Genomic DNA, 13,756 nt, shown 5'->3' on the forward strand with positions numbered 1-13,756 from the left:
ATTGGAACCCAGGTCTTCCGGACTCCAAATCCAGCACAAAGCATGTACAGTGCTGAGATATGTTTCCTCTTGCCCTCAGCCAGCAACTTCTATTCTCCCTCCAGTATTGAGTAGATTGTTTCCCCCAGGGCAAGATGGGACAGGGGTTTGGAGGGTCCAGACTGGCCCGGTCGTTAGTGTGGAGGTGGAGGGCCAGTGAGGCATATGACAATGGTAGAGATGGCATATAAAGTTTGTTAACCCAGGGTATGTTCCTTGACCTCAGGTGCCGTTCCAGTGTGTCTCTCTGGCTCCGCAAATCACTGTAGTTTCCAAAAAAAAAAAAAAATAGAGTACATCCTTCGTGAAGAGCATTTTCCAACCAATTGTTAGAGTTTCTGTGGCTGAGTTCTTTATGTATCCTCCATCCATAAGAAACAGTTTTCTTAGGAAAAAGGACCTATTTATACAAAAGTATTTCTAGCAACTCTTTGTGGTGGCCAAGAATTGGAAATTGAAAGGATGCCCATCAATTGGGGAATGGCTGAACAAGCTGTGGTATATAATTGTTATGGGATATTATTGTGCTATAAGAAATGGCAAGCGGGATAATTTCAGAAAAACCTGGAAAGATTTACATGAACTGATGCAAACTGAAGTGAGCAGAACCGTGAGAACATTGTACATAGTAGCAGCAATATGGAATGATGAAGAACTGTGAATGACTTATTCTCAGCAATACAGTGATCCAAGACAATCTCAAAGGACTAATGATAAAGCATGCTGTCTGCCTCCAGAGAAAGAACAGATGTTGATTGAATACTGACTGAAGCATGTGTTCTTGCCTTCCTTCCGTTCTTTTTTTTTTAATTCGAATCTTCTTGTGTAAAATGACTAACATGGAAATGTCTTACATGATTGCACATGCGCACATTGGATTACTTACTGTCTCAGTGAGGGGAGAGGGAGAGAGGAATTGAATTTGGAACTCAAAACTTAAAAAAAAAGTTTAAAATTGGTTTAACATGTAAGGGGTGGGGAATATTATTATTTTTTTAAAGAAACAGTTTCTCAAGCTCCAAATTGAACCAAAATCATCCATGCCAAAGTCAGTTGTTAATCTAAATTCATAGGAAACTCCTTGGAAAAAGAAATCAGGCTGCCAGTGTCACTGGGTGTTGGGGGTTTATGAGCAGAATGTATCTTGGCAAAGCATTGAGCCGAGAATTCCCTGTGCTGTCCTTGTGTCAGACCAGTGGAATTTTAAATATCTTGCCTCAAGCTTTGTTTTTCTTTGCCCCAGGCAAGCTGTTCCACATATTTGTCAGCCCCTGGTCTGGTATTGCTGTTCGGGCTTAGTGAGCTCAGTCATCATCTCCATGCTCACTGTCCTTACGAGTTTTATCCTCAAAGTGAGTGGCTGCTCCCTTGTTGATCTTTTGTGTTTTGCTAGTCCAATTAGTTGCAATTTGTTTTTCATCAGCTTCAAGAATGCCCTTACCCTAGATGAATTGGTTTTGGTTTAAGCACCTAAAAACATATGAGCTGAGGCCCTAGTAATTTTACACACTTCTGCTACCCTCCTGGCCCACAAAGACCTGGAACAGTCCTGGGAAGATTTTCTGCTCCAGGGCTGAAATGCAGTCAGTTGCGATACATAACATAGAAAGGCTTCTTTATCAACCATAGTACACAGTGCAAGTGGAGATTGTGTGTGTGTGTGTGTACGTGTGTACATGATGTCTTGAAATTGGGGAGGAGACTACAAAGAATGATTTTTCAAATGAAAGCAACATTAGAAATTGATGTGGGCAGAAGGTAATTAACTGTCATTAAATACAGAAAATATCAATTAGACACTAATTGCTCTATGGCTTGTTTTATTTTGTACAGTTAGAGGTAGGTGTTCTTAGTTTTTAAATAGGTACATACAAATAGGTGCATGCAAGAAGGAAAGCTTCTTGAATTTTTAGCATGATGTAAGTTTGAGGGAAAAATCTAATCTGTAGATTTAAAAAAAAAAAGAAACCTCTTCTGGCATTCTGGTAGAATTAAGAAACTCTTTGTGAAGAAAAATTTTTTTTTAACTCCCTGTTATTAACACATGTTCCTCAGGCTTCAAATTGAATGTTAGAGATATTGTTAGATGGGATTATGAGATTAATTATTGTTTAGAATATTACATAGAATATTATTATTTAGAATTTTTATTAGATTAGAATATTAGATAATTATTGAGTATTAGATAGAACCTGAAAATTTTGGGGTTGGAGAGATATGAGAAAAAGAGAATGGGGGGGCAGGGTGGGTGGATGGGAAGAAATGGGTGGAGTTTTCTTAAATATCTCCCCATTTACCTAGAAAGCATTGGTCACAGGCTAAGAAATCTGTGTACAGGGCAAGAGGTACATTCCTTGGTTCCTTGAGAGGCTCTATCTGCTAATAGGAACAGGCATCCCATAGGCCCAGAGGTAAGAAATGTTCTGCTGGGAAGGCATAAACTGAGCATTAGTAGGTATTCCCCCTTTTGGGAATAATCTAGGACAGAAGTTGGTTCTTAAAGTGTCAAGGACACCTCCCCTCCCCGGGAGTGGGGGGCTCTTCAGGGTCAAAACTCTTTTCATAGTACTAAAATGTTTTCATTTCTAATTTGACAAATATCCATAGATATAAACCCCATAAACAAGATCTCTTTGGGGTCTTCAATAATTTTTAAGGGTGTAAAGAGTTCTGAGATCAAAATGTTTGAGAACTGTTGGCCTAGGGAAGCTTTCTATCACAGTTCATATGATTCTCTCCAGACCATGGAAAATGAGTGTTGGTTCTAGTGGTTCTTTTCTTCCTTCTCCTGTACCTCTCTATTCTGAGGTACTGGGTCCTGTCCCTAAGAACTCAACCTTCATTCTTCTTGCTTTGGACTCCTGAGGTCTGATCACCATTAACAGAGGCCTGTAATACTTGACAGAATCACAAGGACTCAGTGTTGGAAGGAACTTCAGACATCATTGCATCCTACTCATATCCGAAGCAGGACCCTTTTCTATGAGAGTCCTAACAAGTCATCTTAGAGTCTCTTTTCCTTAGGAGCAATAGCTTAAAGTTTTAGGAAATTCTCCCCCTTTTGTTAAGCCTAAGATTTCAGTTTTTATGCCCTTTGATCCTAGCTCTGCCCTCTGGGGTCAAGTCAAACGGGCCTCAAGTGACAACCCTTCAAATATTTGAAGACCCTTGCCCCCAGTTTCCCTTTTTCTGGGCTAAACATCCCAAATTCCTCCAACTAATTCTTTTTTAAAAAATTTTTTTTGAGGGGGGGAAGGCAGGACAATTGGGGTTAAGTGACTTGCCCAAGGTCACACAGCCAGTAAGTATGTCAAGTGTCTGAGACCGAATTTGAACTCAGGTCCTCCTGACTCCAGGGCTGGTGCTCTACTCACTGCGCCACCTAGCTGCCCTGCAACTAATTCCTATATTTCATTATGCTCCCTCATCATTCTGGTTGCCTCCTTCTGGACTTAATACAGTTATTCAATGTCCTTGTTGCTAAAACCCAGAACTCAACGGAATGAATGCTGCAGATGAAGGTTCATGGAGTTTGACCAGAGTGGGATTCTCATCTCCTTTATTCTGGGCACTCTGCATCTATCAGAGCAGCACAAGACTGCATTAGCCTCTTTGACTGGCACATCACAATGTAGCCTCCCTCTCTGGAGATAGAAAAGCCACACACAGATCTGGTGCTGAGACACAGCAGCATGTGGCAGCCCTCTTTATTACCAGATCCCCTCACTTGTTTATTCAGGTGTGCAAACACCCAAGTGAACCAAGATGATAAAGCTACAAGCAGCACAGAGACTCTTTCTGCTCACAGATTAATGCTGCTGCCTTCTCTTGTGTGAAAACAGAGATGTCTGAATATATTTTTTTCCTTTCTTTCTTCTTTCTGTTTTTGCCCTGACTTTCTACCTTGTACGTAAATGTTTGTTATTCTTTCTGTTCCTTCCCAGCTTTGTAAAAACATCTGTCACTCACAGGACCCCCCCCCCCCCATTTGTTATTGTCTTCACTATTGTCATCGCTATTCAGTCCCCTGAGTGTATAGTGTATTACCTAGTAGTATATATCCTTTCTAAATAAGTGGTTTGACTGTGAATGGAAAGGGTTCTCATGTAGACATGTATCTTTTCAAGGACCAGACTGTATTGTACAAGGAGAGGGTCGCCTCTCTTCCCCACCCTCAGCTGATTGTGTCCTGCCTTATTTTCCTCTAAACAGGATAACTGGATATTTCTGAACCTGACTGTCTTTCTCAAAATCTAAATGAAAACTGTATACTCTTTTAGTCTCTCCCTCAATTTGCTAATCCCTGCTGGTTATTGTTCTATATAGCTTTTCCTCTTCTTGTTTAAACTTTTTTTGAAAGCTGTCTATAGTAGATACCTCTCCTTCCTTTCCTCTCACTCAGTGCTAAACCCGCTGCAGTCTGGCTTCTGACCTCATCACTCAAGTGAACCTGCCCTTTCCAGGTACCACTGGTCTCTCATTTGCTGAATTCAATGACCTTTTCTCTATCCTCATAACCTCTGTTTCCTCTGATCACTATCCTTTTCTGAATATTTTCTCCTCCCTAGGTTTTTAAGACACTGTTCCCTCCTGTTTCTCGTGCTACCTGTTTTATTGCTCCTGCTCTGCCTTCTTTGCTGGATTTTCATCCAAAAACAGCCATTAATTGTGTTTCCCAAGGGTCTGCCCTGGGTGCCCTTCTCATCTCAGTTTAAGCCATCTCACTTAGTTACTAGAGGTTCAGTTATCACATATATGCAAATAGTTCCCATATTACCCAGCCCTGTATTCTCTCCTGAACTCCAACCTTGACTTACTAACTACTTCTTAGACATCTCAAACTGGATGAGCTGTAGACATCTCATACTCACCATGTCCAAAATAATTTATTGTCTTTTCCCCACAAACTATTCTTGCTTTTCTTGCTTTCTAATTTTCAAGGCAGCTGGTTATGCAGTAGATAGCACCCTGAGCCTGGAGTCAGGAAGGCCTGAGTTCAAATCCAGCCCCAGACACTTAATGTCTCTGTGAGCCTAGGCAAGTCACTTAACCTCTCTTTGCCTCACTTTTCCTCAACCGTAAAATGGGAATAATGATAGCACCTCCTTTTCAGGGTTGTTGTGCGGTTCAAATGAGATATTTGTAAAAGGTACTTTAGCACAGTGCCTGGTACATAGTAGCAACTAGCCTTCTATTTTACCTCTCTGCCTAAAGTCTCCTTATTCCAATCCAAAGTAATTTTTCTAAAGTGCAGATCAGATCTTGTCCCATCTCCATTCAATAAACTCCATTGACTCTCTGTCATCTCCAGCAAGTTAACAAACATTGAGCAAGTGCAGTTGTCAGGCACGAATGTGAAGTGCTCTGCTCATGCTTACTGCTTTCCAGCCACTCTACAATCCATCTGCGTTGTTCTACTTTCAATTTCTTGAGCATAGGTCAGATCCCACTTGCTGCAGAAGGCCATTCCCAGTCTCTCCCCTTAATGACCCCCAACCCTGCTCTCTAGTCACTTCTTTCTGAGATTACTTTCCATCTAGTCTGTAATTATCATGTATGTCCATAGTTAATTACATGTCCTGTCCTTCATTAGAATGTAGACTTCTTGAGAATAGAGGTAGAGTTTTTTGCATTTCTTTTTATCCATAGTATTTAGCATAGTTCCTGGTGCATAGTAAGCACCCTACCCTGCCATTCCTTTCTCCGCAACATCTGTTGTATCTGATTTCTTTTCTCTACTCATATCTACTATAACAGTAGTAGATGCCTGCATAACCATAATTTCCTTCAATATCTCCCTTCTCAGAGAGATATCTCATATAAGAAATAGTATTTTTAAAGCTGAGAAAAAGATGAAAAATTAGCATAAGCCATCAATAGATCAAAAAAGTATGAAAATGTATCCAGTTTACAACACTTGTGAATCTCCCATCTCTGCAAATGGCTGAAGTTGGGGTATCTTCTCATGTCTTTTCTTTCAAGCAGTACTTGTTTTTTATAATTTAGCCACACTTGTTTTGTTGTGGTAGTGGTTGCTTTTTTACATTTACATCATTGTAGTCCTGGTGGATTTTTTTTCTTAGCTCCAGTTACTTTACTGTTCATCAGTTAATGTAGATTATTCCATGCTTCTCTGTATTCATCTCATTTATTATTTTTTACAGCACAGTAATATATTTCATTGCTTTCTTGTACCACAGTTTGTTTAAATATTCCTCAGTTCATGGGGATCTATTTCCAATTTTTTGCTCTTACAAAATTGTTGCTGTAAATATTCTGCTATGTGTGGTTGTTAATGGTTTGTAATTCTTCTTTTGAGACCTGTTTGTTTATATCTTTTGAACATTTATCTATTGAGAAATGGCTTTTGGTATTATGTAGCTGTTAATTGTTTGTATATCTTGGATAACAGCCCCTTGTCAGAGAAATTTGATACAGAATTTTTTTCTCCCCATTTAACTGCTTCCCTTCTTAAGTGCATTGATTTTGTTTGTGCAGGCGCTATTCAGTTTTATGTTATCAAAGTTATTGATTTTATCTTTTTTGTTTATCTCTATTTCTTGTTTGGTTAAAGAATATACATCTTATACATAGCAGTGAGAGGTATATGATCTATTTTGCTTCTAGCTTTTTTATATTATGATCCTTAAAATTAAAGTCATATAAATTTTTAATGTGTTGTGGAATATGGTATGAAGTGTTGTTCTGAGCTTTATTTCTGCCAGACTGATTTCCAGTTTTCCAAACAGTTTTTATCAAATAGGGAGTATTTTTCTAGCTAATTTATTTTTTCCATATTATAAAGACTGTTCTATTGAGTTCCATTCATTCTGATCCTCCTTTGTCTAGTTGGTTCTATCGAACTCTATTCTTTTTAAGCCAGTACTAGATGGTTTTTATGACTGCTGTTTTATGCTATAGTTTGGAGTCTGGAGGTGCCTTCTTTATTCCTACTTCTTTTCATCATTTTTCTTTGATATTCTAGATCTTTGTTTATACAAATATATTTTGTCATTATTTTATTAAGTTCTATACAATATCCCCTTAGCAGTTTGATTGGTATAGCACTAAAAGACATACATTTGGTACTGTTGTCATTTTTATTATATCGGCACAGCCCAGCCATGAACACTGAATATTCCTTCAGCTATTTAAGTTGTTCTTTATTTCTTTAAGGAACACTTTGTATTTGAATCTATACAACTATTTTGTGTGCTTTGCCAGATTTTTTCCCAGAAAGTTCGCATTTTTGTAGTTATTTAGAATAGAATTTCCCTTTCTGTTATTGCCTCTTGGATTTTGTCATTATTATTATATCAACATATAGTTGATTTTTGAGTATTTATTTTCTATTGTCTCCATTATTATCTGTGCTAATTTTCTAGGCTATTCTAAGTAAGCCATCATATCATCAAGATATAAGATTAGTTTTTATCTCTTTATTACATATATTTGTGCTGTTAATTTCCTCTTCTTGTCTTGGTGTATTTTTCAGAATTACATCAAATAATAATAAATAGAATGGTCATTCTTTATTTACTCTTGCTTTTATTTGGAAGCGTTCTAGTTATCCCCATTTCATAAGATGCTTACTTTTTATTTTAGACAGATACTTCCTATGATATTAAAAGGTTACTGTACTTATACTTTGTAATTTTTTAAATAATAAATTAGTGTTATTCTTAGTCAAAGCCACTTCCCCATATCTATTGAGATAATCATGTGGTTTGAGATGCTTTTATTTTTAATATGTTTAGTTTTATTTATTGTTTTCCTAATATTGAACCATCCTTGCATCCCTAGTATAAATCCAATTTGGTCATAATGAATGATTTCTTGGATCAATCACTGTAGTCTTTTTTGACGTGATTTTATTCAAAGTTTTTGAATTGATAGTCTTAATGATATTTGTCTGTCTCTTACTTCTGTGCTTTATTTCTCCCTAGTTTAGGTCTTAGGATTATATTTGTCTCATAAAAGGAATATAGTAAGGTAACTTCTTCAATTCTGAGAATAATTTGTGTGGTATTAATACTAATTGTTTTTCTGGATTCTAGTTTGCTGATCATGTCAGTCATATGACAAACAAGATGGAGTACTGTATATTTTCTCCAATTGGCACTAACTGTCAGAAACCTTCCAAAAGAATCCATGGGTCAAAAAATTGGGAAACCCAACACAGTAACAACTTTATGAATTAACTCTTGGAAAATGCTAATCCTTAGTGCTTTCACAGAGTATTCCTCCTCCACTAGCTTCAGGTATATGGTAGAGTGTATGGACTTATGCTTGGGATTAATACATAGCTTTTCCTTTTGCTGCAGGGACTCTTCTGGTGCATCCTAGCACCTGTTTATCTCCCACCCCACTGCAACAAATATCTTGTATTTACTCTACTCCGCAATGTAGAGGTGGGAAGTGGTTAGAGATGGGGGGGAATCAAGATCCCTACCTGTGGCGGCCCCTAAGTTAAAGACCTTCAAAGTTGAATACCCACCCCATATGCTAACATCCCTGTATAAGGCAAACACAGATTCAGCCCAATCAGAGAATGAAAGAAATAGAAATAGGAACAGACCAGGGCAGGGAGTTCAGTATGAGTGACTGTACCAGGCTTGAAGGAAAGGACTAAAACTGAGCTGGGACCATTCTTGTTCTCCTAGAGGCTACTTAAGGCAGGAAATGAGACTGGTAAAAAAATTCCCAGCATAGGGAGGTGCTGAAAAAGCTTCTTAGTTCAGCCCCAGCTATATACCCCTTTCGAAAGGGAGTATAAAGTGAGAAGAGGCTGAAACTACCAAAGATTTTGAGCATAATAAAATTCAATTAAAAACCTTGAGCACAAACAGATGAATCAACAAAAAGGACATTAAAATTACAAGGAAGAAAGAGTATTAAAATATCAAAAAGATTATGAACTTCTGTAAATCAGTATTATAAAATGAAGAATGTGGAACTATTGGCAGATGAAACAGAACCCTATGGAATCCCACAAAAGCATGAGACCACGATAGGATGTTCCAGAATGATTCAAAAGAGAAAAGAAAACATAAAATAAGAAGTTAGAAAGAAATAAATGTCAGAATTTATGACCTTCACAGCAAAAATAATGAGCAGAATAGGAAAAAAAACTGACCTTTAATCTAAGGTCAGTTTTCTCTAAAGGTTTCTCTAAGGTTTCTCTAAAGAAGTGAAAAGGAGGATAAACTTGTATTCAAAACATACTAAATTGAAGGGCAATCTGAAATAATAGAAATATAAGCAATAACACTAAAAAATATATATAGATCTCTGTGTAAAAAGTCATTGGTCTCAAAGACAGTGTGGTAAGTGACGACTTAAGCATAAGAGGTCTCTTTAAAAAAGCATTAAAAATGGAAAAACCTGAATACCATAATTGAGGAAATAATACCAGAAAATTACCCCAAACTTCTAATATAGAAACTAAAGCACCAATTAAAAATACCCACAGATCACTTCCAGAAAACAAAATAAAATAAAAAATAAAACAAAAACAGAACAAAACCTCTGTCCCAAATTCTAAGATAGAGATAGTTAACATTTCTGGAGACAAAAAAATATATTCTGCAAGTGGACAGGAGAAAGACCTTCAAATATAAAGGAATAGTAATATGAATAATAATCACACAAGAAACTAGTGTCTGCACCCACTAGAAACTGTAAAATGAAATAGAGCAGTATTTTCTAAAAAAGACTCAAGATGCATCCCCAAATTACATTCCTTCAAAGACTGAGCCTAATCATCAATGAAAAAGAAAGAGAACTTGATATAAGCCAAATATTCAACTTGCAAAACCTCCCAAAAACATAAGAAAAGAATAAATAAACTACTAAGGAAAGAATAAGTAATTTAAAGAATACATCACTAAACACACACACACACAAATAAACAAAAAAGAGAGAAAAACTAACCTAATAGGATTAGGGTGAAGAGAAAGATAATTGAGAAATATTTTTCAAATTATACATAGGAATAAAGATAAAGGAGGAATTTCTTGCCACAGAGGACATAAATTATTATTTTGCATGTCTGCTAAAACAGTCCAACTAGTGACTTTTCACTATCTTCACTGCCCTCAACCCAATTATACTTTATTATCTTCTCATGTAGTTTAGGATAAGGAGAAAGACATGGGATTTCATTTATAGAGAGAAGTTCTTAGATGAGACAACTTTCTCTACCACTGTAAGTAACAGTCTCAGTTGCCCATGTCACTAAGCAGTTGAGTGACTTGACCAGGGTCATTCAGTCAGTATGTATCAGAGGCAGGAGCTGGACCAGGTCTTCATGATTCTCATTCCAATTCTTTCTACTACTCCATTTTATATTAAAAATTTTATATTGTTCAGTAATGGAGTAATGAAAAAATTCTGTTTGCATTTTAAAATTCATCATTAAAATACATATAAAACACTAAGAAATTTCCATATGACAAAATGTGTGTTCTATTTTATTAGTAGTATAAGCAGCAGCAAATAGGGCAAATTAAGCTCTTAGTCACCCCAAAACTTCTGAAGTGGGGTCCTATCTATGCATGATCAATGAATTCATACCCTTTCTTTTTTTTAAATATTTTTAGTTCATTAAGTATTTCCAATTATGTGTAAAATAATTTGAAGTCACTCCTTTTTTCTTTTTATAAAAATATTTTTATTTCATTAAATATTTCCCAATTACATGTAAATTTTTTTAACGTTTTTAAAATTTTGAGTTGCAAATTCTCTCTCTTCCTCCAGCCCCTTCCTCACCATATGAGAGGGCAAGCAATATGATATCAATTATATGGATTCATGCAAAACTTATTTCCATATTAGCCATGTTGTAAAAGAAAATGCATACACACACATACACACAAACAAGAAAAATAAAGTAAAAATAGTATCCTTCAATCTGTACTCAGAGTTCATCAGTTCTCTCTCTGGAGGTAGATAGCATTTTTCATCATGAGTCCTTCAAAATTGTATTGTATCATTGTCTTGGTCAGAGTTGCTAAGTTTCACAGTTGATCATCCTTACGTTATTGCTGTCACTGTGTATATTGTTCTTCTGGTTCTGCTCACTTCAGTTTGCATCGGTTCATATAAGTCTTCCCAGATTTTTCAGAAACCATCCTCCTTGTCATTTCTTACAGTACAATAACATTCCATCACAATCATATAGTACAACTTGTTCAGCCATTCCCCAATTGATAAGTATCTCCTCAATATCCAATTCTTTGTCACTATAAAAAAGTGCTGTAAATATTTTTGTACAGCTAGGTCCTTTTCCATTTTCTTTGATCTCTTTGGGATGTAAACCTAGAAGTGATATTTCTGGGTCAAGAGGTATGTACAGTTTTATAGCCCTTTAGGTGTAGTTCCAAATTCTTCTTCATAATTATTGGACTAGTTCACAACTCTACCAACAGTACGTTAGTGTCCCAATTTTTCCACGTCCCCTCCAGCATTTGTCGTTTCTTTTCTGTTTTGTTAGCCAATCTAATAGGTGTGAAGTAGTATCTCAGAGTTGGTTTAATTTGCATTTCTCTAATCTATAGTGATTTAGAATTTTTTTCATGTGACTATTGATAGCTTCAATTTCTTTTTCTGAAAACTGCCTGTTTATATCTTTGACCATCTATCAATTGGTGAGTGGTTTGTATTTTTACAAATATGGCTTAGTTCTCTGTGTATTTGAGAAGCGAGGCCTTTGTCAGAGAAATTTGCTGTAAAAATTTTCCTCTAGTTTCCTGTTTTCCTTCAAATTTTGGCTGTTGTAGTTTTGTTTGCCACCACAAAGAGAGCTGCTATAAACAGTCTAGAACATACAGATTCTTTTCCTTTTTTCCCTAATTATCCTTGGAAATACACAAGTAGTAGTATTGCTGGGTCAAAGCGTTTAGGTAGTTTTAATGATTCTTTGGGCATAATTCCATATTGCTCTCTGAAATGGTTGGATCATTTCACAATTCCAATAAGTGAGAGCAAGGACTCTCTTTTTCTTTATATGCCCAGTGTTTAGCATAGGGCTTAGCACATGGTAGGTGCTTAATTAATGCTTAATGATTTGACCTATAGATGATGAGATTTTCCATGTTCTCCTGTTTCCAAATAACATTTTACATTGACCAACATTATTATCCCATATGCTTAACTTTTTCTTTGTAGTTTCTAACATAGATCTAGTAAGTGATACTCTTAGTGAAATGCCTTGTAATTTAACTTTCTTCCAGTTTTCTCTTGGGAGAAGGGAGTGGAATAAGTATTTATATGGTGCCTACTATGTGCCAGGCTTTGTGCTGAGCACTTGTTACTCATATCTAATTTGATCTTCACAACAACCCTGCAAGGTAGAAGCTAGTATTCCCATTTTACAGTTCAGGAAACTGAGAAAATAAGTGATTTGCTCAGGGTCAACAGGTAGTAAGTGTCTGAGGCTAAATTTGAACTTCCTGAACTACTGCATCACCAGTTGCCTCTGTTACAGTTATATATAAAATGTTCCTGGTTGGTGGGGTTAGGAGGGCATTTTGTTTTTCTACTACTGCCCCACCAAGGCTCAGAAAGACTGTATGGGGTTGTAAACCTGTACAGAGCTCTAGGAGTTAGTAATTATTGCTTATTACCCAGCATGACACCTAAAAAAGGCTTATCATGGATGTATTAGGAAATTAATTCTAAAATAATCAGAGTTTGTCAGTTCACCAGAGTGGGCTTAGCTTTTAAGTCCTTCATTATATGCAACAGAAATTTTCAGGAATATAAATTAGTATGTTTTGGTTGATCCATGATCTATCACATGGACTTTGGATCATCTGTTTTTAAAATAAAACAATGGAAGTAATTTATTTAGTTATTTAATGTATGAAATTATATTAATTAGAAATAGTGCATCCATTTGAATTGCACACCCACTGTGTATAATTTGTAATGTAGTTTGTTATTATTCCTCCATACTTAAACATGGTAGGTATATCAAGAAAGCTGAAGAGCAAATTAATATTTATCATAAATATAAATTAATGTCTTGACAACTCATTGATCAATTAAAATAAGATACCTAAAATATATGCATTTGCCTTTCAAGCAACCAACTATGGGATTTGGGTTATGTCGAGTCAAGTTTGTGGCTTTGTAAGACTATGTACTGCCTAAAGAGAAAATATCGGTTAAACTTATTTTAAAAATAGGAATGCATGTATAATCAGCACCATCGTACCTACAGATTGGTGAGTGTTTGACTAGCAATAGCCAGGGAAAAAGTAAAGTCCTACATAAATATGTGATGTTTAATGTCTAATATGTAAATGATTTGTCATTGAAATATTATTTTTTCTTATACTTTTTCAGGAATGGGATGTTTCTGGGGAGCAGAGAAGAAATTTTGGAACTTGACAGGAGTGTATTCTACTCAAGTTGGCTTTGCTGGAGGCTACACTTCAAACCCAACTTACAAAGAGGTCTGCTCAGGTAGGAAGATTTTGCTATCTGAATGAGCAATGTAATGGGTCCTTGGGGTAGCTACCCTTTCCGTAGCGCTTACACAGCTCACAAAGGGCATGTGGACCCTCTCTGGGCTGGCTCACTCATTCTAATACCTCTTGTGTTGACAGATCTTGTACCGAGTAGTTTCACTCAAATTTGTTCAAGGTACTAATGCTAATTCTTTTCAGCCAAATACATTCCCCCAGATCAGCATTATAGCTCCTGAACCCCC

The 13,756-nt window shown here is 36.4% G+C and overlaps 1 protein-coding gene across 1 annotated transcript in view; it reads left to right on the plus strand.

The window, feature by feature from the left end:
* The window catches only part of MSRA (methionine sulfoxide reductase A), a 558,760-nt gene that overhangs the window by 268,384 nt on the left and 276,620 nt on the right, over positions 1 to 13,756 (plus strand). Inside the window, exon 3 of the mRNA XM_036750478.1 lies at positions 13,390 to 13,509. Coding sequence (XP_036606373.1) covers positions 13,390 to 13,509 — 120 coding nt within the window. The remainder of the gene's footprint in view (positions 1 to 13,389; positions 13,510 to 13,756) is intronic.

Source organism: Trichosurus vulpecula, chromosome 3 (assembly GCF_011100635.1).
Source record: "Trichosurus vulpecula isolate mTriVul1 chromosome 3, mTriVul1.pri, whole genome shotgun sequence".
Lineage (NCBI taxonomy): Eukaryota > Metazoa > Chordata > Mammalia > Diprotodontia > Phalangeridae > Trichosurus > Trichosurus vulpecula.